The 23,038-nt window shown below is 39.7% G+C and overlaps 1 protein-coding gene across 1 annotated transcript in view; it reads right to left on the bottom strand.

The window, feature by feature from the left end:
- Window positions 1–12,703: 12,703 nt before the first annotated feature.
- The window catches only part of cetn4 (centrin 4), a 28,452-nt gene continuing 18,117 nt past the window's right edge, over window positions 12,704–23,038 (bottom strand). Inside the window, exons 3-5 of the mRNA XM_048231840.1 lie at window positions 15,067–15,195; window positions 13,388–13,525; window positions 12,704–12,953 (exon numbers count right to left, since the gene is read on the bottom strand). Of these exons, the coding sequence (XP_048087797.1) occupies window positions 12,864–12,953; window positions 13,388–13,525; window positions 15,067–15,195 (357 nt within the window). The 3' untranslated portion in view covers window positions 12,704–12,863. The remainder of the gene's footprint in view (window positions 12,954–13,387; window positions 13,526–15,066; window positions 15,196–23,038) is intronic.

Below are 23,038 nucleotides of genomic sequence, written 5' to 3'. Positions count from 1 at the left end.
CCCCTGAACATCCCCCTGAATCAAAAATCGACTCTCTCCTATCCCTCAACTCTAGTCAAAGATGCCTCATCTCTACTATTTATAGCTACTTGGATACTCTACACGCAGACCCTACCAAAGTCCTTAAAAACGTGTGGGAACATTTCAATTTCAGAGACACAGTGGGAGCATATGCTTGACCTGGTTCACTCTCCCTCCAAATGTGCTAGGCATGGCCTGTTGCAATGCAAGATCTTGTATAGAGCACAACTTACTAATGCTAAGTTACAGTGGGCATTACTTTGAAAGGGCCACTTAATTCGCGCATTACGTGACGTGAAGCTGCGTGAAACTTTAGTACCACTTTCAACCACTGTGCGTCGCTCTGCCACTGTACGTCACTCTGTCAGTAGCCTGCCTGCCGCCCCTTCTGAAAAAGCAGGAGGCTACCTTTAAACATAGGCCTAATTGTTGCCGAGAGAAATCCCAGCCTACGAATTCAATAACAAAATAAATCATGCATAATTAAAAATGACCTCGATTTAGGCTACTTAGGTATGGCATAAGGCTTGGCTACACAGTGGTTAACGAAAATCGAAATCTGCCTTTGATAGCCTACCGGTGCTGCTCCACAAAACGAAAAAATATCTTAATTTGCTGTCTACGTTATTGTCAGTGTTGGGGGTAACACGTTACAAAGTACAAATTTCAGTAATTCGTTACAGTTACTGAATAACTGTAACGTCCATTCCTGCGTTACTCTTGATATCTCTAATATATTGACTTATTGTTTCCATAGGCATGCAGTGCTTGCTTATTGAAAATATAGATTAGCCTAGACACATTATTTCATTGTAGAGATATGCGCAGGATAGAGCACGCATTCTCTCCTTGCACCGCTCTCCCTCAAACAGGTTGGCTTCAGCCCGCACCTCCCCTACGCAAATCAAAACAGTGTCTTGTGCAAGAACTGTTCATGCAGACTACAACTGGCGCGGTGTAGCCTACACAGCTTTGTTCAAAATTGATGCATTCAAGTGAACTTTGCAAAGTTAGTGTTATAACCAGGGTTGGGTGGTAACGGATTACATGTAATCTAGATTACAAAAATCAAGTAACTATAATTAGCCCAGATTATAATAAAAAAAAATGTGTAATTAGATTACAGTTACATTGTTGGGGATTACCTGATTACATTTTATCATGCAAACAATGCAATTTTTTATGATAGCCTAGCTATCTTTTTAATGTCACTTTTTAGACTTTAAGATATAGTTAGGAACAAAATGATTCATACCCCTGGCAAATATTGATTTTCTCTTGACCAATATGTTTGTTCTTACTTAAAATGACACTTGCACATGCCAAAAGGTTGCAAGACAATGTGGTAAAAACATAAGTGTGTATCTTTTTTAAAATTTTTATGAAAAATTGCGTGTTCAAAGTTATTCATTAGTCCATGAGCCACAGGCCCAAAAAGGGGCGTGTCACTACCACTTGGGGGGGCAAATTCTCACTATATTTTTATGAAAGATACATATCTCTGGAACATAAAATGGTATGATACAAGTTGGATCTTTTAGCTTTGTGGCTGTACAGGCCTTCAAAGTTGACCTCTGATTTGAAAAAAGGAAATTCCGCCTATTGGCTTTTTTTTGTTAACCCACTCATTAGAGCCCAGAAAATAATCCAAACCTCATTATTACTGATGCATATGTGGTGTTTGATGTTGGCATACATGTTTTGAATCATTATGTGATTTTGCCCTTCATTTTGGTTGATAAAATTCAAGATTTATGTGTAATAATGAGCAAATCTACGTTTTCAGAGACACAACGTGTTGCAGCACTAATTGAAATGCCCACTACCTCATTAATCAATGTATTTATACCTTCCTACCTCCCAGCAGAGACTTGAAATCCAAATGATTACATAGGTCTGCATCAGTGTTGGGAGTAATGCGTTACAAAAGTAATGTAATTACTGTAATATATTGCTGTTTGCAGTAACGCGGTAATGTAAGGCATTACTAAACAAAATTGGGTAATATTTTATTCGGTACAAACTTCAGTAACGCGCGTTACAATGCATTTTAACCCAAAATTAAGTGGTGTTTTTTTTTTAATACATATTTGCAAACACCACCTCAAGAACAACAGAGAAGAAAAAATCACGCATAATAGTAGAACATTATCTCCTGATACTAGTTGAAGATGACTGTGGCTGCAGCAGACTCGAAGTCGGATTATTTGCTGGATAGACATAAGCCTACGCTCATTATTTTCAGCTCGTCAGAGACAAGGATATGAAGAACATACTAGTTAAGTAAGTGCACTTTTGTGTGCTAAACGAAAAGATCTCTATGCCTCGCGAAAATAGCACAAGTAGTTTAATGAAACATCTAAAGTGGTGCCATGCTAATCTTTTTGATTCTTGTTAAAACACAAACTATGCTCTTAGTAGTGCATGTCAGCTTTGTGCTGTGAACTTGAATTAAAGAGAATAAAGGGATAGAAATGCAGAAAAAGATTGTGTAGCCTGGCAATGCCACCGCTCCCACCACGCGCATCATGCACTTTGCGTAGGGCACCAAAGGACAGAGGGGGCACCCAAATATAGCCAATGAAAAGTAGCTTTACTGCAAACGGCGTTTCACTCAATAACGTTTACAATGTCAAAATGCATTAACACCATGTTACATGCAAGTTTGATACTTTTTGGGTTCTCTCAATCTCTACCACGTAGTACTAGAATGGAATTGGTGGGTCTTCAATAATTCGTTTTCCAAGCATTTCATGAAGCACATGATATGCCGAGTCGACTGAAACGCATTCCATTCAGATAGCTAGGTGGCTACCAGGCACATAATTCACTTTTAATTGCAAAAAGAAATGTGAAGCAACATGTCATTGCACACTTCCATTTCCAAAGCAATGAAGGCTGCTTATAACAACTTAACACTGTGCATATTATTGTTAATATTGTGCTATCAATGTAACTCAAATAAACAAGAGCTGGCAAAAGGGCATTATGAGAACGTAAAGATCAATGTTGTTAAAGTGACAGTGCACCATTTATAAGTAAAACAGCATTTCTTCAGCAATTAATGTTTAAAAACATACAGTAATGGTCTTAAATTATAAGCCTTTTTATTTTACTTTAGGTGTTTGAGTTATCATTTAAATGTCACTCACTCAAAGCCACCCACCTTGGGCACCGAAATGGCCAGCTGGCCACCATCTTGACATTTCTTTATGTAAGCTTTGATTTAGGCTCTCTGTTGATTTTAATGAGAAGGCCTAGGCCTTAAAGTTACAGTATTTCTATCACAATTTACCAGACTTTGACCTTTTGTCGGTTTTTAACAAAATTCTGACTGATTGTTCCTTGCATTGCATCATGAGCACTGCTCCTATTGCATTCCTAGCTCAGTAATTATGCTATACCACATCTCCCTCCATTGGAAGAGCAATGAGCTGCATTGAGCGTAATAAACTGCATTTAGAATGCCAAATCCATATTTCTAGATATTTTGGTGAAAGTAACTTAAGTAATGCAATAGTAGTGTAATGCCTTACAATTCAGACAGTAATATTATAATGTAACAAATTACTTTGAAATGACAGTAATAAGTAATACATAATACATTACGATTTTAAAGTAACTTGCCCAACACTGGTCTGCATTGCTATGCTATTTACTATTTGTAAATGTACTATTCGGAAGCACCCCTAAATTTAGTAAATTAGTATTTTATTGAAACTACCCATAAGATATATTCCAAGAGATCAAAACATCATGATTACCAATCACATATTACCTTTACATTCAAGGAATACCATATGAAAATTGTTCACATCACCACATGTACCCAGCTTAACATAAATATTATCATTTTATAATGTCCAGGGCACATGAAATACATACAGTAATTTCCTGTGTATTAGCCGTATTGTGTATAAGCCACAGGACAGAGTTTTATGCAAGTTAAAAGAAACAAAACCATATACCATATTAACTGCCCCTGTGTATTAACCACATAGCTAAAGACATTTTGCATAATCAATGTATAAGCTGCAGCTAAATTATGGTAATTGGATCACAGGTGCTAAAATGATCTACATTATACATTTCAGTTGTACTTTTGACTAGTAAGAATGTGGGAATGAGATGTAGATGAACTGGTTGGTGAAAATATTCATACTTTACACATTGTTATCATTATGTACTATTATTTTTACAGTGCATGAAAATGCACTGTACTGTTCTTCCTAGGCATTTTATTACAGTCTATGAAAATGCACTGTACTGTTCTTCCTAGTCATCTTATTACAGTGCATGAAAAAGCACTGTACTGTTATTCCAAGGCTTTTTCTTCTTCTGACTTATTACAGTGCATGAAAATGCACTGTACTGTTCTTCCTAGGCTTCTTCTTCTTCTTCTAACGCAATTAATGCAGCTTCAACCGCTTAACGTAGAAACTTCATTCAAACTTTGTCACGTAGATCTTACTTAGGACACCCGGGCAATGTATTTTTCATCTTTGTAACTTTTATACTTTTTAAACTATTAATTAAAAACTACTCAAAATTTCCCCATAGACCCCATAGTTTGTTTTTACTCTGTATGATATTTTACATCATATTTTTTGCATTTTCATGCACTGTATTTCCTTCAGGAAATGCTTTTCTAGTTACTGTACGTTACTACGTACTGTTCTTCCTAGGCTTCTTCTTATTACAGTGCATGAAAATGCACTGTACTGTTATTCCAAGGCTTTTTACAGTGCATGAAAATGCACTGTACTGTTCTTCCTAGGCTTCTTATTCTTATGCTTATTACAGTGCATGAAAATGCACTGTACTGTTCTTCCTAGGCTTCTTCTTCTTCTTCTAACGCGTTTAATGCAGCTTCAACCGTTTAATGTAGAAACTTCATTCAAACTATGTTACGTAAGTCTTACTTAGGACATGGGTGCTATGTATTTTTCAGCTTTGTAACTTTTATACTTTTTAAACTATTAATTAAAAACTAGTCAAAATTTCCCCATAGACTTAACATGGGCTGATGACATCACAATAGAGCCGTTAAGCAATTACAATCCTATGGCAGGTGTTCGGGCCACCTGGATCAACTGCCAGTCTCAGGCTTTAAGCATACAAACTGGCCCTATTAAGACTACACATCCTGTTCAACTGCTTCCTCTGCCAAAAACTGTTTCAAAATAAAAGTCCTCACTACAATATTTCACTGTTAAACAATGTAACCCTTTAAACTACTGCACTTTTTAACTGTTCAGCCATTGTAACTGTTACTTGTCATCAACTATGACTCCTACCCACTGTAGCTAGTTAGCTAAGTAACATGGTTAGCATAGTTAGCATGCTAGTTAGCATTTTTAACAAAACTGCTAAAAACGATTAGCTAAGTCAGCTAAGTAACGTGGTTAGCATAGTTAGCATGCTAGCGCTAGCATGTTAGCATGCTAGTTAGCATTTTTAGCAAAACTACTAAAAACGATTAGCTAAGTAACATGGTTAGCATAGTTAGCATGCTAGTTAGCATAGTAACTTGGTTAACATTATTATCTTTGTTAACATAGTTAGCATAACTGCTAGCAAACATTAGAGCCATTCCAAGTGTCAGTTATCGTCAACTATCTACCTAAATAATTTAACCATTTAAACTATCCACTTATTTAACCGTTCAATCATTCCAACTATATTAAACCTTATCTACCAAGCAAATCATTTAACTATATAAACTATCCACTTATTTAACTGTTCAGTCATTCCAACTATATTAAACCTCATCTACTTAGCAACCAATATAGTTTGTTTTTACTCTGTATGATATTTGGCATCATATTTTTTGCATTTTCATGCACTGTATTTCCTTCAGGAAATGCTTTTCTAGTTCTTATTATTTTTCTTCTTCTAACGCACTTAATGCAGCTTCAACCGTTTAACGTAGAAACTTCATTCAAACTATGTTACATAGGTCTTACTTAGGACATGTGTGCTATGCATTTTTCAGCTTTGTAACTTTTATACTTTTTAAACTATTAATTAAAAACTAATAAAAATTTCCCCATTGACTTAACATTATGATTATGACATCACAATTCGACCGTTAAGCAATTAGAATCCTATGGCAGGTGTTTGGGCCACCTGGATCAACTGCCAGTCTCGGGCTTTAAGCATACAAACTGGCCCTATTAAGACTACACATCCTGTTCAACTGCTTCCTCTGCCAAAAACTGTTTCAAAATAAAAGTCCTCACTACAATATTTCACTGTTAAACAATTTAACCCTTTAAACTACTGAACTTTTTAACTGTTCAGCCATTGTAACTGTTACTTGTCATCAACTATGACTCCTACCCACTGTCACATGATACAAGGCGATATACAAGCCATGTTTCACCAGGTAAAAGTGGCAGAAGACGACCGGGACTTCCTCCGTTTTCTCTGGTGGCCAAACGGAGATGTTACTAAGGACCTGGTGGAGCATAGGATGACCGTCCACTTGTTTGGTGCTGCGTGCAAGCTGTGCAAGTTATGCGCTGAGGAAAAGCCCTGATGATCATCGGTCTGAGTTTGCTGCCAATGTATGTCAAGCTGTCAAGAAAAACTTTTATGTGGATGACTCTTTGAAAAGCTCAGCCACTGAAGGGGAGGCTATCCAGATGATTCAGGACCTAACTGCACTGTGCCAGAAGGGAGGGTTTGTCTTGGAGAAATGGACTAGTAACAGGCGAGCTGTCTTGCAGGCCATTGCAACAGAGCGAAGGGCTAAGGATTTGAAGGAATTGGATCTGGATCAAGACAAACTGCCAGTGGAGAGAGCTCTGGGTCTACTGTGGTCCGTAGAAACTGATTCTTTCAAATTTAAGATTGAAGTGAGGCAACAGGCACTTACCAGACGTGGTATGCTGTCAACCATCTGCTCAGTATATGATCCCCTAGGCTTTCTGGCACCAGTGACACTGCCTGCAAAGGTGATGCAGCAAGAACTATGCAGAAGAGGATGTGGATGGGATGATGCCTTGCCACCTGACATCTTAAGCCAGTGGAAAGCATGGTTGGAAGACCTGGACCAACTCAATGCATTTGAGGTACCAAGATGTGTCAAGCCAGTGGACTTCGGGGAGGTTGTACAGGCCCAGCTACATCACTTTGCTGACGCCAGTGAAGCTGGATATGGGACAGTCACATACTTGAGAATGTTGAACCAACAACGTCACACCCAAGTCTCCTTGCTGCTCGGCAAGGCTAGGGTGACTCCACTGAAGGCCATAACTATCCCACGATCAGAGTTGACCGCAGCAGTCCTTGCTGTACGTGTAGACTCGATGCTAAAGGTGGAACTAAAATTCAGGTTAGAAGATTCTGTCTTTTGGACAGATAGTACTTCAGTTATAAAATACATCAAGAATGAAGATAGACGGTTTCACACATTCGTGGCTAATAGAATTTCAACCATCCGAGATGCATCAGAACCCTGGCAATGGAGGCATGTCTGCTCCAAGGACAATCCAGCTGATGACTCATCGAGGGGGTTGACGGTTGTTACTTTCTACTTTGTAACTTTCTACAGACCAGTAGGTGGTGGAAAGGTCCTACATTTCTATGGAAACAGGAGGAGGACTGGCCAAATACTGCCCTGGATGCTTCATTGAATTCTGATGACCAAGAGGTGAGAAGAGAGGCCACCATAAATGCCATCAATGTGTGTGACTTAGACAAGCCCACTGACCAGCTCGTTCATTACTTTTCTGACTGGAGGAAGCTTAAGAGGACAGCTGCTTGGTTTCTCCGTTTGAAGGCAGTGTTGTTGGAAAGGGCTCACTGGAGAAAACAACTGAAGGGGCCTGTGGTAAACCAGTCAGTCGAAACCAGTCGATCCAGTTCAAGGCAGATTGATGGGCAAAGGTTTATTGTGATGCCTAGGAGTAAAACTCTGACTGTAGACGACCTGTCAGAAGCAGAGGCTGCAGTAATTAGATATTGCCAGCAGAAGCAATTCAAGGAGGAGATTGCAGCATTGTCCTCTAAGAAGGCAGCGGTGAGTCGTCAGAGTCCAATATACAGGCTGGACCCTGTCCTGGTTGATGGACTATTGAGGGTTGGAGGGAGGCTGAGTAGGGGAGCGATGCCTGAGGAAGTCAAACATCCTATTATCCTCTCCAAGGAGCAGCATGTCTCAACGCTCATCCTCAGATATGTTCATCAGAGTCTGGGCCATGCTGGACGTGCGCACACATTGTCATCAGCAAGGAAGCGCTTCTGGATTACCAGGGCAAACGCGGCTGTCCGAAAAATTATTACGGAGTGCAGCTTCTGTAGGCGCTACAATGGACGTCTTCTTGAGCAAAAAATGGCTGATCTTCCAGAGATGAGAATTCAGCCAGATCTACCCCCTTTTACCAACACGGGAGTGGACTTTTTTGGTCCCTTGGAAGTGAGGAAAGGAAGAGGAACTTGTAAGCGGTACGGAGTTATACTTACCTGTTTTGCCAGCAGAGCTGTCCATCTTGAAGTTGCAGCATCTTTGGAGACGGATGCCTGTATCAATGCTCTGCGGCGCTTTATAAGCAGAAGAGGGCAAGTGACTCACCTGGTTTCGGACAACGGTACGAACTTTGTTGGGGCGAGCAGAGAACTGAAGGAAGCTCTTGCTGCACTGAACCATCAGCAGATTGAAGGAGTCCTCTCGCAAGCTGGAATTCGTTGGAGTTTTAACCCACCAGCCGGTTCCTATCATGGCGGTGTGTGGGAGAGGATGATCCGCATCATAAGAAGAGTCCTTAGTTCTGTCCTACGTCAGCAGACGCTAGATGATGATTGTTTACAAACCGTGTTCTGTGAAACAGAAGCCATCTTGAATGACAGGCCACTTACCAAGCTGTCAGACGATCCAAATGATTTGGAGTCACTTACACCTAACCATCTACTTCTGCTTAAAGGGAAGCCAGCCCTAGCACCTGGATTGTTCGAGCCTCATGACCTCTATGTGAGAAGGAGGTGGAGACAGGTGCAATATCTCTCAGACTTATTTTGGAAGAGATGGGTGAGGGAGTACCTGCCTCTACTTCAAGAGAGGCAAAAGTGGAACGACAAGAAGAGGAGTTTGAAGGCTGGAGATATTGTGGTCATCATGGATGCATCTGCTCCTTGTGGTTCTTGGCCACTCGCCAGAGTACTTGAGGTTTTTCCTGGTAAACGGGGCCTAGTCCGTTCTGTGAAGTTACAGACAAAATCTAATGTCATTAAAAGACCTGTGACCAAACTTTGTTTAGTGTATGGGGTATAACTGTGAAGGTATCATCTTGTTTATCTCATGGTATTGCAACATTTTGGTTCCTTTTGTTTCGTTTGTTTGAATTGTTGTGTCTGCTGGCCATCAACAATTAGGGGCCGGTGTGTAAGAGCCAAATGCTGTGTTCAGATTGTTGTTCCTTTGTTTAACACTGGGTGGCGCATGTCTAGGGTATAAAGGTAGCAAATACTATGTTGTTGGCAGGTGTCTGACCCGGAAGGGCAAAGGGTTTTTTGACGCTTCTTGGCATAGCCGTTGTATTGCTACTGATGGAATAAATGGACCACTTTGGATTATCAGCATCAACCGTTGTCTTATGCGTTTGTTTAGCACAGGGCAATCAAGTGAGAGTAGCTCTAACATCTAGCGCGTCAGCCAGGCCTTCCCCGGGCTCAGGCACCTCAGTAGTTTGGTATGAGACCGAACTCCTCTAACAGTTACTGTAGATCAAGTTAGACAGCTCCAGAACTCATGCCAATGATTGTCTTAAAGGAGCCACACCACTATGACACTATGGCATATGAATGCTGTTCTGTTGACTAATCATATCACATCACATTTTATACCGTATCTATAGTGGCTGGTGAAAGAGTTGAGTGGCTTTTTTTCCGGGGACCGAAAAGCAGTGACAGTTCATTAGAGTAAATGCTTTGTTTGTGCAGTTATCTTGAGTCTGTGCTTTTGTGTGTGGTGCGCTAGTGAAGCGCTGCGCCAGCTGCAGGGAGACTGCGGTTCACTGATAGTTATTATAGGCCACTTCAAATCAGCGTGATTTATCCTTATAGGCTACTGCACATTACATGATCTGTCCGATATACTTTCTTATTTTTAACCGTCAGGGCCTATACAAATTCCACCGTATCTGATTGTATATTTGGGGTATACTAGCTCTTACCTGCCCCAGTGGTTTGTATGTGACTTGTCTGTTCTGAAAACCTATAACCCTTATGAAAAACAATTGGCCTATTTTAAGGAGCTCCAAATAAACTAACAAAATCTGCTGAAGTAGCCTACCAAACGAAGTCCATTCTGTGGCTATTGGAATTTGGGTACTATCGTGTTAACTGTAACCCACCCTCTGAAGCCTTTCCTGACACATAGAAAATACTTTTTAATGAACCTGATGTGTTCATTTTCTGATTCTAAAAATTTCATTTTTGAGTCATTAAAACTTAATACAAAGTGGTTTTGAGCCATTTTAAATTGCTTAGATGCAGCTCCTCCTCCGTCTACTGACAGCCAGGGCATATACATTTCTTCTACGGCTGCAAACGGAATTCACTCGCAGTTAACCAAATATGTCTTTATTAGGGCAGGGCAGGCATATTTCTGGCTATTAAATTATTTCTAAACCAGTCTGCTAAAGTCCGTAGTGAAGTCTGTGTAGGGTTTTCCAGGCTCCATTTCTTTTTACAAGACACCCTGCTAACAAGAGCCATCTGGCGGTTGTTTGGGTTGTTGCAGCATCACTGGATAAATACAAATTAAAGTTGCGTGATCCCGCATGAGGTCACGTGCGAATCACGCGTGAAGCCAGCCAATTTGAAGCAATGCCCACTGTAGCTAGGATATACCCTGATAGTGATACTTGTAATGGGTGCAAGGGGTCACCAGCCGATCTGGTGCATATGCTTTGGTCTTGCCCGAGAATAACAGAATTTTGGTCAGAGATTTTCCAAACCCTTGGGAGTGCCCTTAACTCAGTTATAGACCCCAATCCCTTGACCGCGATATTTGGTATTCCCTCCAGGCCTGAAACACCTGCTCTGGTTCAACGTGTGGTGGCTTTTACAACTTGATTGGCAAGACGTCTTATCCTTTTAAAATGGAAGCATGTATCTCCACCCACTCATAATGGATGGATATGGGAGATATTACAAAGTGTGAAACTGGAGAAAATGCGTTTCTCCTTAAGAGGCTCCCTAAACACCTTCCCAGTGCTTAATTTGTAAAGTGGGAGGTGCCGGAGCGCAAAGGGGGGGTGGATCCAGAAACTCAAAACGGGGATTTGAGGTTACGGACCAACAACAAAAAAACCTGCGTACATAGCTCTGACTAAACAAAACTAAACAATGCGGTGTGTACACCAGGGCAATGTTTATTGTTTATTAACTTCAGAACTTGCAACACACTGCACTGCATGGGTGTAAAATGTAAAAAAAAACAAAAAAAAAAACAATTATCCACACACTCTACGCATAGGCTGAAATAAAAACATATAGGCTATAGTATGCTATATATTGCAATGATGACCGCCCAGTAATCAATAATCAACTAGATACAGCGTGGAATGATAAGTAATTTCTGATAGACACATCTGACCTATCTGAACACCTCCCCCCAATCAAAACACATCGGAACTGACACCTAATATGACACAGAGAGGGAGCGGGAGACACAAACTCACGCGCACACACACACACACACACCTGATGACATTCCGCGGGCTATCGATGCAAAACTGCTGGCAGAGCGTCTCAACTTCTCTCTCCCCGAACAGCGCGTCACCCTCCTGTGACCAATATTGTGGATAAAGCACTTTCAAATCCTCGATTAGCTTGTTGCATCCTGTTTGGTCTTGCCCCCATTTCTAAATACTAATAAGAAAGATATCAACATTGAACACTACACAAACAGTAATTTATTTATTTTTCGTTTAGGCGATTTATTTTTTATATTGACTTAATTGACGGATCCAATAAAAAAAGGTTCCGGATCCAACGTCGGAGGTGCCAGAACATGTTCCGGCGTGTTCAGGTTCAAATTAAGCCCTGCACCTTCCATAGAACTTGGACACCCTTTCTAGATTACACAGCATCTATTGTAATTAACTCTGAGAACATTTGAGCTGGCAGAGTTCCCTCACAAGCATTAGTCTTTATCTAATTATTATTTTTTATTTGTTATATTGGTTAGTTCTTTTTAGTAGAGGTCCTGGATAAGATTTGTATGCACTTCATTTAGCGGAGAATATCTCAACTGTTATAGACTAATATGACCCCATTGAACAACGTGGGATGTGCCAAAATCTCTACCCAGGACGAAAGTCCTGAAAATGACCACAACAGATGACACTATTATCACACTACAGGTAAATGGGACTTTTTTTCCCCTTTATAGATATCCCCATACATTTCTACCAGATTCAGCAGAAATATGCTTTTTGTATTACACTTTGCCTAATAAAATATGCAAATGTTACTGCTACTTTGCCTCTTATCTCTATATATGTGCACATTGTAATCTACTTTGGCTTTTATATCTTTATATGTGTACATTGTAAACTACTTTCCATTTTATATTATATGTGTACCTTGTAAACTACTTTGCCATTGATATCTCTATATGTGTAAATTGTACATTACACTTTAATCCAAGAAAAAAAAGAATGTAAGATATATATAATGGTTTACAAATATTCCTTTTTTATTTTAATGTCATACAAAATTATTAAACCTCAGAGAGAAAACCATCACCAAGTGTCACAAATTTCCTCATATTACAAAAATAAATAACACTAAAGGTCACAAGAGGAGAAAAACAAAACATACAAATTCAAAGATCAGTACAGACTTGTTTTCTTCATTATCCTAAGGAATTCCTGCTCATTAATTTCTCCATCTCCATCTCGGTCAGCCTCATCAATCATTTCCTTTCCAACAAAGAAACAAGGCATTATGAATTAATCACAGCCTCTTAAAGCTGCAGTTGGCAAGATTGTTTTGATCATATTCACTGAAACCGACACTATGCTCCGACAGAACAACATAAATCAGCCGGTTTTAGAAAAAAACCCCGCACTTCTACCTCCAGCTAGAGCCTGTTATTTGTTTTGCAAAATTCCACAGCTCCCGGTTCTTCTGGTCCAATCAGAGCAGGGCTGTGTGAGATCTGACTGTCAATCACAGTCTGGTGCACACTGACGGGCACAAACTCGATGAGGGAGTGCTCGGTGGTAGTGGGGGAGGGGCATGAGAGTTGTAAACATTCAAACTTTTGGCCCCTCAATCTGTCAGACTTGCCTACTGCAGCTTTAAAATGTGTCATTCAAAACAGTGTTTTTGCTGAAGTCAAGGGTACACTCACCTGTAATTCCTCGTCGGTTAAATTCTCTCCAAGTTCCTTAGCAACTCTTTTGAGGTTTTTAAAAGAAATCTTTCCAGTGCCATCGTCATCAAAAAGTCTAAAAGCCTTCAAAATTTCCTCTTTCGAGTCTTTTTCACTCTGACAAAAGATTTAAAACATGAAGCAGTATGTATACAGGCTTAGTTTGTTGTAGTGCAACAGTAAAATATACTGTACAGGGCTCCAGACTAACTTTTTGCACTGGTGCACTTAACTTTTTTATTTAGGTGAACCGAACATCCTGCCGCCTTTGACGCCAAAATTTCAAGGTCACCATTTTATTGTTCTCCATATTCACTCGGTGTCTGAGCTGTTGTCAGACCATAGACCAGGAATGATAGTATTGATTTGATTTTGGGGCCCCCACCACCTTGACGCCATTAATAATATTGAATATTCTGTGATCATTCAGATCAGTGGCGATCCTAGACTCTGCTCGACCCTCCACACACAGACGGAAAATGACGACTTATGTCATATGTTTCTATTTCATATTTTGGAATTCATAAACTTTATATATTGTGTTAATAATTTATAATATTTTATGATCTACATAATTGATAATAGTTAAAAATATTTCGCAATTTCAATGCTTCATATTGATTTTAAACTATTATACTTGTCGGGTCATTCCACGTCAATTCAACCAGGGCCCACGCACTTAGGTCTCAAAAAATTCTGAAAGAATTACCAGGTGTACCTATGTTACCCAGGAGACACACTGTAAAATTACTTTTATGTAAGATCGAAACTTTCCAAGATACAGTCAGTTTTACGGGGGGAGGGGGGTGTCAATTTTGTTCGGCCTCTTCTTTTGTCAAATTTCACAAGCCATAGCGCAAGAACTAAACCATGTAGGAGGCTCAAATTTTGCATGCTGGTACATAAATAGGATAAATAGTATATAGCAAAATCGTCACGTTTGGTCTGGATGATCCTGCATGGTCATATGGAGTTTTTGGCTGGGCTCTGTTTAGGCCTTTAGAAGACATATTTGCACTCAACATTAGGCTCTTGATTTATGTTCCTTATTGAGATAAGTAGAAACACTCTCACCAAAAGCAATGAACAGAAAAAAAAATCCTTCTGGGTCTGAACAGCAGACCTCACAAGTCTGAAAAATCATTTTGGTTCTCATTTTCAGAGCACCCAAACACCTTGTGGGAATATTTCTGAAAATTGAAAGGGTGAAATGTCCGTTTATGAAAATAGCCAATAACGCAATAACCAGCCAATAATGTAATTACTTATTACATTATTGGCAAAAAGTTATTATGTTATTGGTTCAGGCAAGTTATTACATAATTGGCTTGATTACATTATTAAATGATAACAATATTGGCTTTTATAACATTATTGCCCGTTATTACATTATTGGCTACTACAGTGAATCGGGCAACACTAGTCAAAGGAGAACAAACGCTTAGTTCGTGGAGAGACAGCTGATGCAAGGAAAGTCTAGGCGCTCACGCATGAAGTTAGGTGCACCAGTGCGACCCAAGAAAAAATTGAGTCGCACCCTTAAAAAATGTTGTCGCATGTGCGCACTCTTAGAGCCCTGCTATATTATGCCCTCTGTTCTGAGGTGTAATTTTACTACCGCCCCTCCCAGTCTTATATGTAGATCTTGAATAACATACCATTTTTTTGGTCATCATGCAAAGAAAATCATTGAAATCAATGGTCCCAGAGCCTTCTTTGTCAATGTCTGCTATCATCTTCTTAATCTCCTCTTTCTTTGGTTCAAACCCTAAGGCACGCATTGCAACCTGGAAGTAGAGAGATTAAAATATATAAATATAGCTGCATGCAACATTTAAGGGGAAACTGGACACTTGAATTAATAAATAAAATAAGTTGTACTCCAGATTGGTGTGAGTAAAACTTTTATTTAGATAAGGGTCCTAGAGTTCTGAGTAGAAAGTTTTCAGTCTCGTTTAGCCCATTGGTAATGTGAATTGTGAGCAGCTTGAAAATGTTGTATGCTGAGAAGTGACAAATAAGCTTCTAAAGGGAAGGATTCATATAAACTCTGTATCAGGTTCTACTTTGATGCCACTTACCATTTGTACAATCATGATTTCACCCAAAAACATAACACAGACATGACATGTAACATTAGGCTAGTCTAAAAAATACTCAAGCAATGTTAGCCTAGACAACAGCCCCTAAAAATGCTCATTTCCCCTCTACTCATGACTTCCACTTCAGTGCTTACTTCAACCCAGCTCTCTTTTACTCATTTGCTCCTATCTAGCTATTAGAGGCTCCCATTCTCATGAAATCTAAGCTTGACAGTGTCTTTGTTGCCTATAAAACGGTACATATCATGACGTTCGGCTTAGGGCTGGGCGATAAATCGGTATTACGACTACGACCGATATATTTTTGAAAACGATATGTAGTTGAGACAATATCGTAATACCGGTATTATGTCAAATAATGGGCCATTTTATCAAAGCCACTTGCTCTTCTGTGTTCAGACCATTCAGATAGCGCAGCTCTGCTCAACTCGCCCCTTAGCGTGTGCACGTTCTCCCTCGCAGCACTACAAACTTTCAAACATGCCGGACACTGAGTCAGATTTTGTTTACCTTGATCAGAGGTTGGTGCTGATGCCTATTCCGTCGGCACATCAACGGCTAGACCGAGAATTCTCGTTGTGAAATCAAAATTCCACTGGAGCTCCAAGCGGTTTTGTACACGCAGATTTAAGTTACAACAGTAACTTAAATCTGCGTGTACAACTGTTTTCAGCTCTTCGACTCACGGTAAAATGTCATTTTTGGTACATAGCCTAGCTAATTTAAATACACCGATGAATGCTTGCGTTTAGCGATATACAGTAGCAGATCTAGTCCTCAGGGAGACAACCTACACGCTGATTTTATTAAGAGGATATGCCACGCGACTTCGCGAGCAGTTAGGGCATCATTTTTATGATTCCTGAAACCCCATTCAATCGTGCATAGGGATTTTTCTTACGAACAGAAACATGCAAAAATGAACGCATACAAAACGACGGTAGCGTCTATATGTCTCAGTTACGTTGTTTAAGTAGCCTAATTGTTTAAAACTATTTTTGTTGTTGATAGCAACATGTCTAGGCCATCATAGTCTACATTTGCTTGTCATCTAGGCCCTATCAAACCCTTACAGGTAAAAAAAACTGCATTGTGTGACAAAACTGCAGGTTTTTTCAATATTGTTGTGCCCAAAATAGCCTATTGCATTGTGCAGTACAATGTAGGCCTGCGTTGTCAGTCAGGGTCAACTTTTGGTCTTTTGTTATTTGCACAGCTTTATCAGAGCAACTGTAGCCTATGCCTATTGTAAGCCTATGTTATTGTTTACACTTTTTTGCACAGCTCTGTTAGAGCAGTCTGAAATGAATATAATTAAAACGGGCTGTGTTGTCATAATTGTTGTGTTGAGTGAATATACCAAGCACTTCGCTCTTTCTGTTTGAAATATCAATATCGTATATCACCAATCAGCCCCAAAATATCGGGATATCAGTTTTGGTCCATATCGCCCAGCCCTAGTTCAGCTACTGACGGTTACCATTCAAAGCTTGCTAACTGTTAGTTAACGTTGTTAAAATTATTTTTAACTATTTTAACTAAATTAAACCTAAATAGCTACAGAAAATGTCTTCATTCAGATGTTCCTTTATTTACTGGGTACAAGGCAACATGGACTTGTGTCATTTCATTCTCTCATTTGTTTTTCTTAAATGCTAAGTTAACTGACAGACTTACCCTAGCTACCATTGAAGTTTTGTACACATCTGACCCTGTTTGTAAGTCAGTGACATTGCGTTTGAAAAGCAATTAGTTCTATGTTGTTTTAATTTATGAGTTGGCTATATGCATATTTTATTACTCTTTAATTTCCCTGAAAGGTTTAGGGAGTATTGTCCTCCCTTTCCTCAATGGACGAGCCTCCTCTGGTCCAAGCAGTATGGAGGTATATTTGGTGCAAAACTCCTTAGCACTTGTGGTAATAGATTTTGTACTTTTGTACCAAAAGTCACAAATGTGTATCAGTACATTTGAAGTCACAGAGATTTTTTTTTTATCCTGCAAACACAACACAGCAGTTACAACTTCACAAATCCTTCGGTAGAAGTGCACAAATCCCATGCCACACATCACAACTCCTATGCCAAACATCTATGATGTCCTCTAGTGTCTTGACTACTACACCCCATACGGCCCGCCACCTCATTTTGGGTAGCCCCCCAAAACATGTCTGTGGTATATAGCATCTGGTCCGCACGGGAGTACGACATCGTCAAACTATAACCTCCGTAATTTCCCCCATTCATTCTCTATGGCGAGTTTTAACAGTACACATGTCATACTCTTTTTGTCCACTGGTGGTTGTTTTGGCGCTGTTTCGCGTTTACCATCGAAAATGGAATGAAATGTAGGCCTACCTGCAAACAATGTAAGAGGCCTATGCTGACTGTGTCAGTGCTCAAAGTATTCTAAACGTTTATCAATTAATTGTTAATAACTAACTAACTTCTATTCAAGTCTTATTTCTGGGACTTTCTGGGATAATTATTTATTTTATTCACTCGTTCAAATGTTCATTCAAATTCACAATTCACAAAGTTTTCATCAGGTGAGTGAAAGTGGTCATTTCAGATGTTTTTGCCAGCTTCATAAACCTCTCATAGTTTGAGAACTTTAAATTATTTGTAGGATATTGCTTGTTCACAACTTGAGCTGTGTAGGCAAAGACACGGAGTTCAGAGTTCACACATTTTGAATAAAATATACTTTTGAGACTCCCTGCTAATACTTTTGGAAATGCTTAAGTCTTTTTTATTAGTATTGTTTCATTTAAGCTACATTTTACACTGATATGGCATGATGGCAATATAAAACACAGCTAACAATGGTATTAAATTGCAGTAGCCTGTGATTAAATGTAATGGCATATTCAACTAAGGTAGACTGCTGCTGTTCACAGTTCTAAGCTATTTATGGTTACTGATATACTCGGAGTCTCTGGCCCTCTCTTAGAGCCAGGCATAGTGAGCTGGCCCTCAGAAGAAAAAGTTTGGGGACCACTGTACTAGATGCTCTTCTTCACACTGAAACCAGTGGCAGTCCTAGCTTGTAGCCTATAGCCCAACATATTTTTTTTTTTAATCAATTCGTGGTGTGATTGACATCAGACTAGTCATTAGTTAGTTGTGCACTGTTTCCCACTCAGTAGTAAGGTAACAAACAGCCTAAAAAATTACCACATGCGTTTGTTCAACTTTATGAAGCAGAATTACGCAGGCTATTTGCACACATTTTGTTTGTGCAAGAAAGAGAAAAAGCGCACGCGATTTTGGGCTGCACTTTGAAACTCGTTCCGGCGCCCCTGCCTTGTTGCTTTTATGATTTCCTTATAACTTTCTTACACTAAATAGGAAATGCAAACAATGACATGCCCAACCCTGGAACTGACTGACTGTCTCGTGTGCACGCTCTAAGCAGCCTACGTTTCAAATTATGGTAGCCTAAGGTAGCCTAACGTTCAAGTTAGATCTGCTGCATGAAGGACAGTGAGAGGAAACCCGTGTCCTGCTTTTATATTTGATAAATAGGTCCATCTCATCTCACAGTTCCAATGCATGATCCGAATAATGGTTTCATATTTGCAAAATACATTCGGGGCTGAAGCCCCGGCAAAATCGGCTGGCGATGCCCCTAAGATATATAAACTCACACTATTGTATTATCATATTTGTTTGGTAATGGCTCAACTGTCTCTGATTGTTCTACTGACTTGGAAACTGGATGCGTCATGGAAGTAGTAAGTCAAGTTGCATCAAAAATAGTAGTGGCAGAACTCCCAAGAGCCACCTGGTGGTTGTTTGGGTCAACTGCAGTTTGTGCCATTTCTGCCAAGAAAATGGGTGCGTGATTCATGCAGGAAACCGTCCAAACTTAACTGATACCCACTGTAGCTAACTTCCTAACTTCAGATAGTTGGCTCACACAGCAGTTCAGACGTGTTTTGGGGTTACAATAACAACATTTTTAGAATGTACTAACGTTCACAAAATCCAAGCATAAAAAAGCCAAACAAATTTGCAATAATGGCCGTCTTGGGAGGTATGCTGAAATAATGGACCAAATTTCCCTCACGGGATCAAAAGAGTATACTTAATTAATTCTGTATCGGGACACCTTACAGGGTGTTATTCTGTTTGTCCCCCATGTTGCCAGTCATGTAGGCAATAGGCATGCATTTATTAACCTGACTCACGACAGATGAATTTCGTTCCGCCTAGCTCCACTCACATCCATCTGGGATCGCTTCCGTTGAGAGTGATTTCGGCACCAGATTTTATGGTAGAGCCAATCAGGATGCAGGGCGGGAGTTTCATAGATGTGACGTAGCGTAGAAGTGACTGTGAGACTGTTCTCAGCGCCACGGGTTGGCTTCAATGTGAGTGGTTGAAGTGGCACGTCAATAGATGACGGACAAGTGGCTTATCCAATCATGTGCAAGGATTTTTGATCAGGCCCAGCCTTCTGAAACACCTCTCCAATGAATCGATCCCAGATGGATGAGTGGAGCTAGGCGGAACGAAATCCATCTGGCGAGAGTCAGGTTATGCATTTATAGCACAAAGAGGGAAATGCAGTTCAGTTTAAAAAGAGGCTGGCCAATTTGTCGCCCGACATTCATTGGTTTGGGAAATGATGGTGGGTAGTTGCTGTGTTACAGTTGATTCCACTGTTGCAAAGTCTGCTTCTTGTCAGTTCAATCATTGTTTACATTGATATGGGACGCTGATTACATTTCTTTTACCAGATCTACTTCATAGGAGCCCCAATGTACAGAATTAACAGCCCTCTGCCAGCCAATCAGAAAATAGTATTTATTGTCTCTAGGGGATATATTTTCAATAATAGGCCTTGGAGTTTCTTTTAAAAGTTAGTATACTATGATTATTGTGTGGGCATTTTTTTATTTTACTAATTACTTGTATTTTAATTAAATACATTTTTCAGTATTTATGACTGCCGTGCAGCAAAGAGTCATATAGATTTAGTCAGGAGAAGAGTTTTTTTCTTCCGTTTTTTTTGCATGACATTCACATTTGTGTGGAAAAAAAGGCTTCATTACTGATAAATCATGAAAATGTCAATAGAACACAAAGGAAATGGTGTTAGCAACAGGGTTCTTGCAGGTTTCAGTTAGTTACATTTAAGACCTTTTTAAGACCTTTTAAGACCATTATGTGTGAAATTTAAGACCGACACAACATAAATAGAAACATTCTAATAATCCTAGACAATTCTTCTTTTTTATTTTTTGATACACTTATATATCAAAGAAACTCATCATTAAAACAGATGAAAATACTTATGGATGATAGAACTTCTGATATCCATATTCCCAACACAACATTTGTACATGCAACCTAACCTTACATATGTCTGAGTTCATCCCCTTTAGCATCAATCTCAGTTTCAAGGGCTTTCAGTTCTCCAGGTTTTTCTTTGTGTGCCCTTCTCAGGACATTGGACTTTGAGTGAAGCTGAGCCATCTTGGAGCCAGCCTTGCCCTCAGCTTGTTCTGCTAGTGCATCTGCCTCCCTGACAAGACAGGCAGACACATCTTCTAAGTTTGTCTTCCTTTTCTTAAAGTCCACCAGACACTGCTCAGCCAGCTTTCTTTTCTTGCTCTGAGATTCCTTTTCTTTTCTGATGCGCTCTTGATCAAGAAAGAGTCTGTATTTTGACCGGGCTGCACCCACAGATGCCATAAGTTCCTTGGTAAGGGGGACCTGAGTGACATCCCCATGCATTGTAACAAAGTCACATATGAGCCTTTGTGCAACAATTGTGTCCTGTTGCATGTTTTCGGTCTCCACCTCCTTGTTGATAGAAAATCCCCTTTCAACAGTGGCCTGGCTATGTGAAAGGAGCAGTAACTTCTGACAAAAACCCCAAGCAGCAGGGTGGGACCTCTCAATCTCTCATACAAGAAGGTGTCTAAGCGTCTCTCAAATGGCTGAAAGGAAAGAAATTCTTAATTTCTTGCCTCAGCAGACAGGAAAGATTCAAACTGTTGGACAATGGCATCCCCTACAAAAAAGTGTGAGAAAATAAGAAGTCAGTCAAATATGCATAGTCATGACTGAAAATATTGTCACTCCTGTCTTTTTTCTCTCTGCATTTTTGTATTGTTCCAACGCACATAAAGGAAATGTGTATACCAAATCCTATATACCTGTGTAAGGTAAAGACACTATATCTAAATGTCTACAACAAAAACCTGTATAAAATTATGAAACTTATTCAGTGCATCTGAGCCACTGCACACAGAACAGGTACAGGACAATCAGAAGGGGAAATGACAAAAGTGAAACATCCATGCTAAACCAATACCCTGATAGGACATTGGAAATTGTCAATTGTAAGAGCAAATGTCTGCAACTAATGGTCCGAATAAAGCCCAATAGAAAATCTAAGGATAGTTGAGCATGGTTCATAACTCCTTCCAAACCATTCCTACCAGCAGGTACACCTCCTGTCAGCTGCTTGTTCTTCAGGAATGTCTGGACAAGAGCCTTCATCTGATTGTTGCATCTGTCTGAGTCCCTGAACATGAGAGACGGGTCCAGACACTCCATCTGCCTAACTGTCGGATATTTCAAGGGGCTCTTCTCCTGTGCTTTTCTGACAATGTTTGAGAGGCCCTGCATACAATCCCTTCTAAATTCAAGGATCCTTAGCTCTGCACTTTTACTGTCCTGGACAATAAAACAATACATGTCAGTAATATCAAAATGGAGTTTTAAGTACCACATGGCATGAAGTAGCTTTGGTCAATTATGTGACTTTATGCAATGGGGTCATACAATGTCTTATTTGCTGTGTTTGGGATGTCTCAGAAGAATCATACTTGCTTCACATGATCTATGGGAACCTACACTTCATTATGGGGAATCACCATCCAAAATAATTTGCTTTAAAGTATAGTATAAAAATATAGGTTCCATCAAAACATTCTTCAATCAAACCTCATACAGTTCACAAATACTAGAGATGCACCGATTGCAATTTTCTGGGCTGATACCGATTTCCGATTTTTCCATAGAGTCTGACCTGCCGATACCGATTTTAGCCGATTCCGATTTCATTTCTTCTAACCATTTTACAGCACACACACAAATAGTTATTTTCTATCTTTTCTTTGATAGAACATGTTAATATAGACGTGTAATCAACTTATCAATGATGAAATGGCTGTTAAAAAAAAAATAGAACCGGTGAGCAGACAGATTCTTTTTCAAGTCTAACGTCAGATGCAGTATGAAATTATGTAAGGGATAATGTATAGAACGCCGGTCATTATGGGGAAAATAAGTCGAATAATATTTAACCCCGGACCCGACGCACCAGCCGAGAGGGTCTTGTTTCGCCCTGAAGGGACTTATTTTCCCATGATGACCGGGCGTTCTATACATTATCCCGCTTTATTATCTGGCTACTTACCAAAACGAAAAAATAAACTCCATGATATGTCTCTTTACACTTATTTGTTACCGTTTACGCCGTGGCTTTTGCTGAGAAACAAATAGTTCGC

This window comes from Alosa alosa, chromosome 21, assembly GCF_017589495.1.
Source record: "Alosa alosa isolate M-15738 ecotype Scorff River chromosome 21, AALO_Geno_1.1, whole genome shotgun sequence".
NCBI classification, from domain to species: domain Eukaryota; kingdom Metazoa; phylum Chordata; class Actinopteri; order Clupeiformes; family Clupeidae; genus Alosa; species Alosa alosa.
This window is presented reverse-complemented; position numbering and strand designations above follow the sequence as displayed.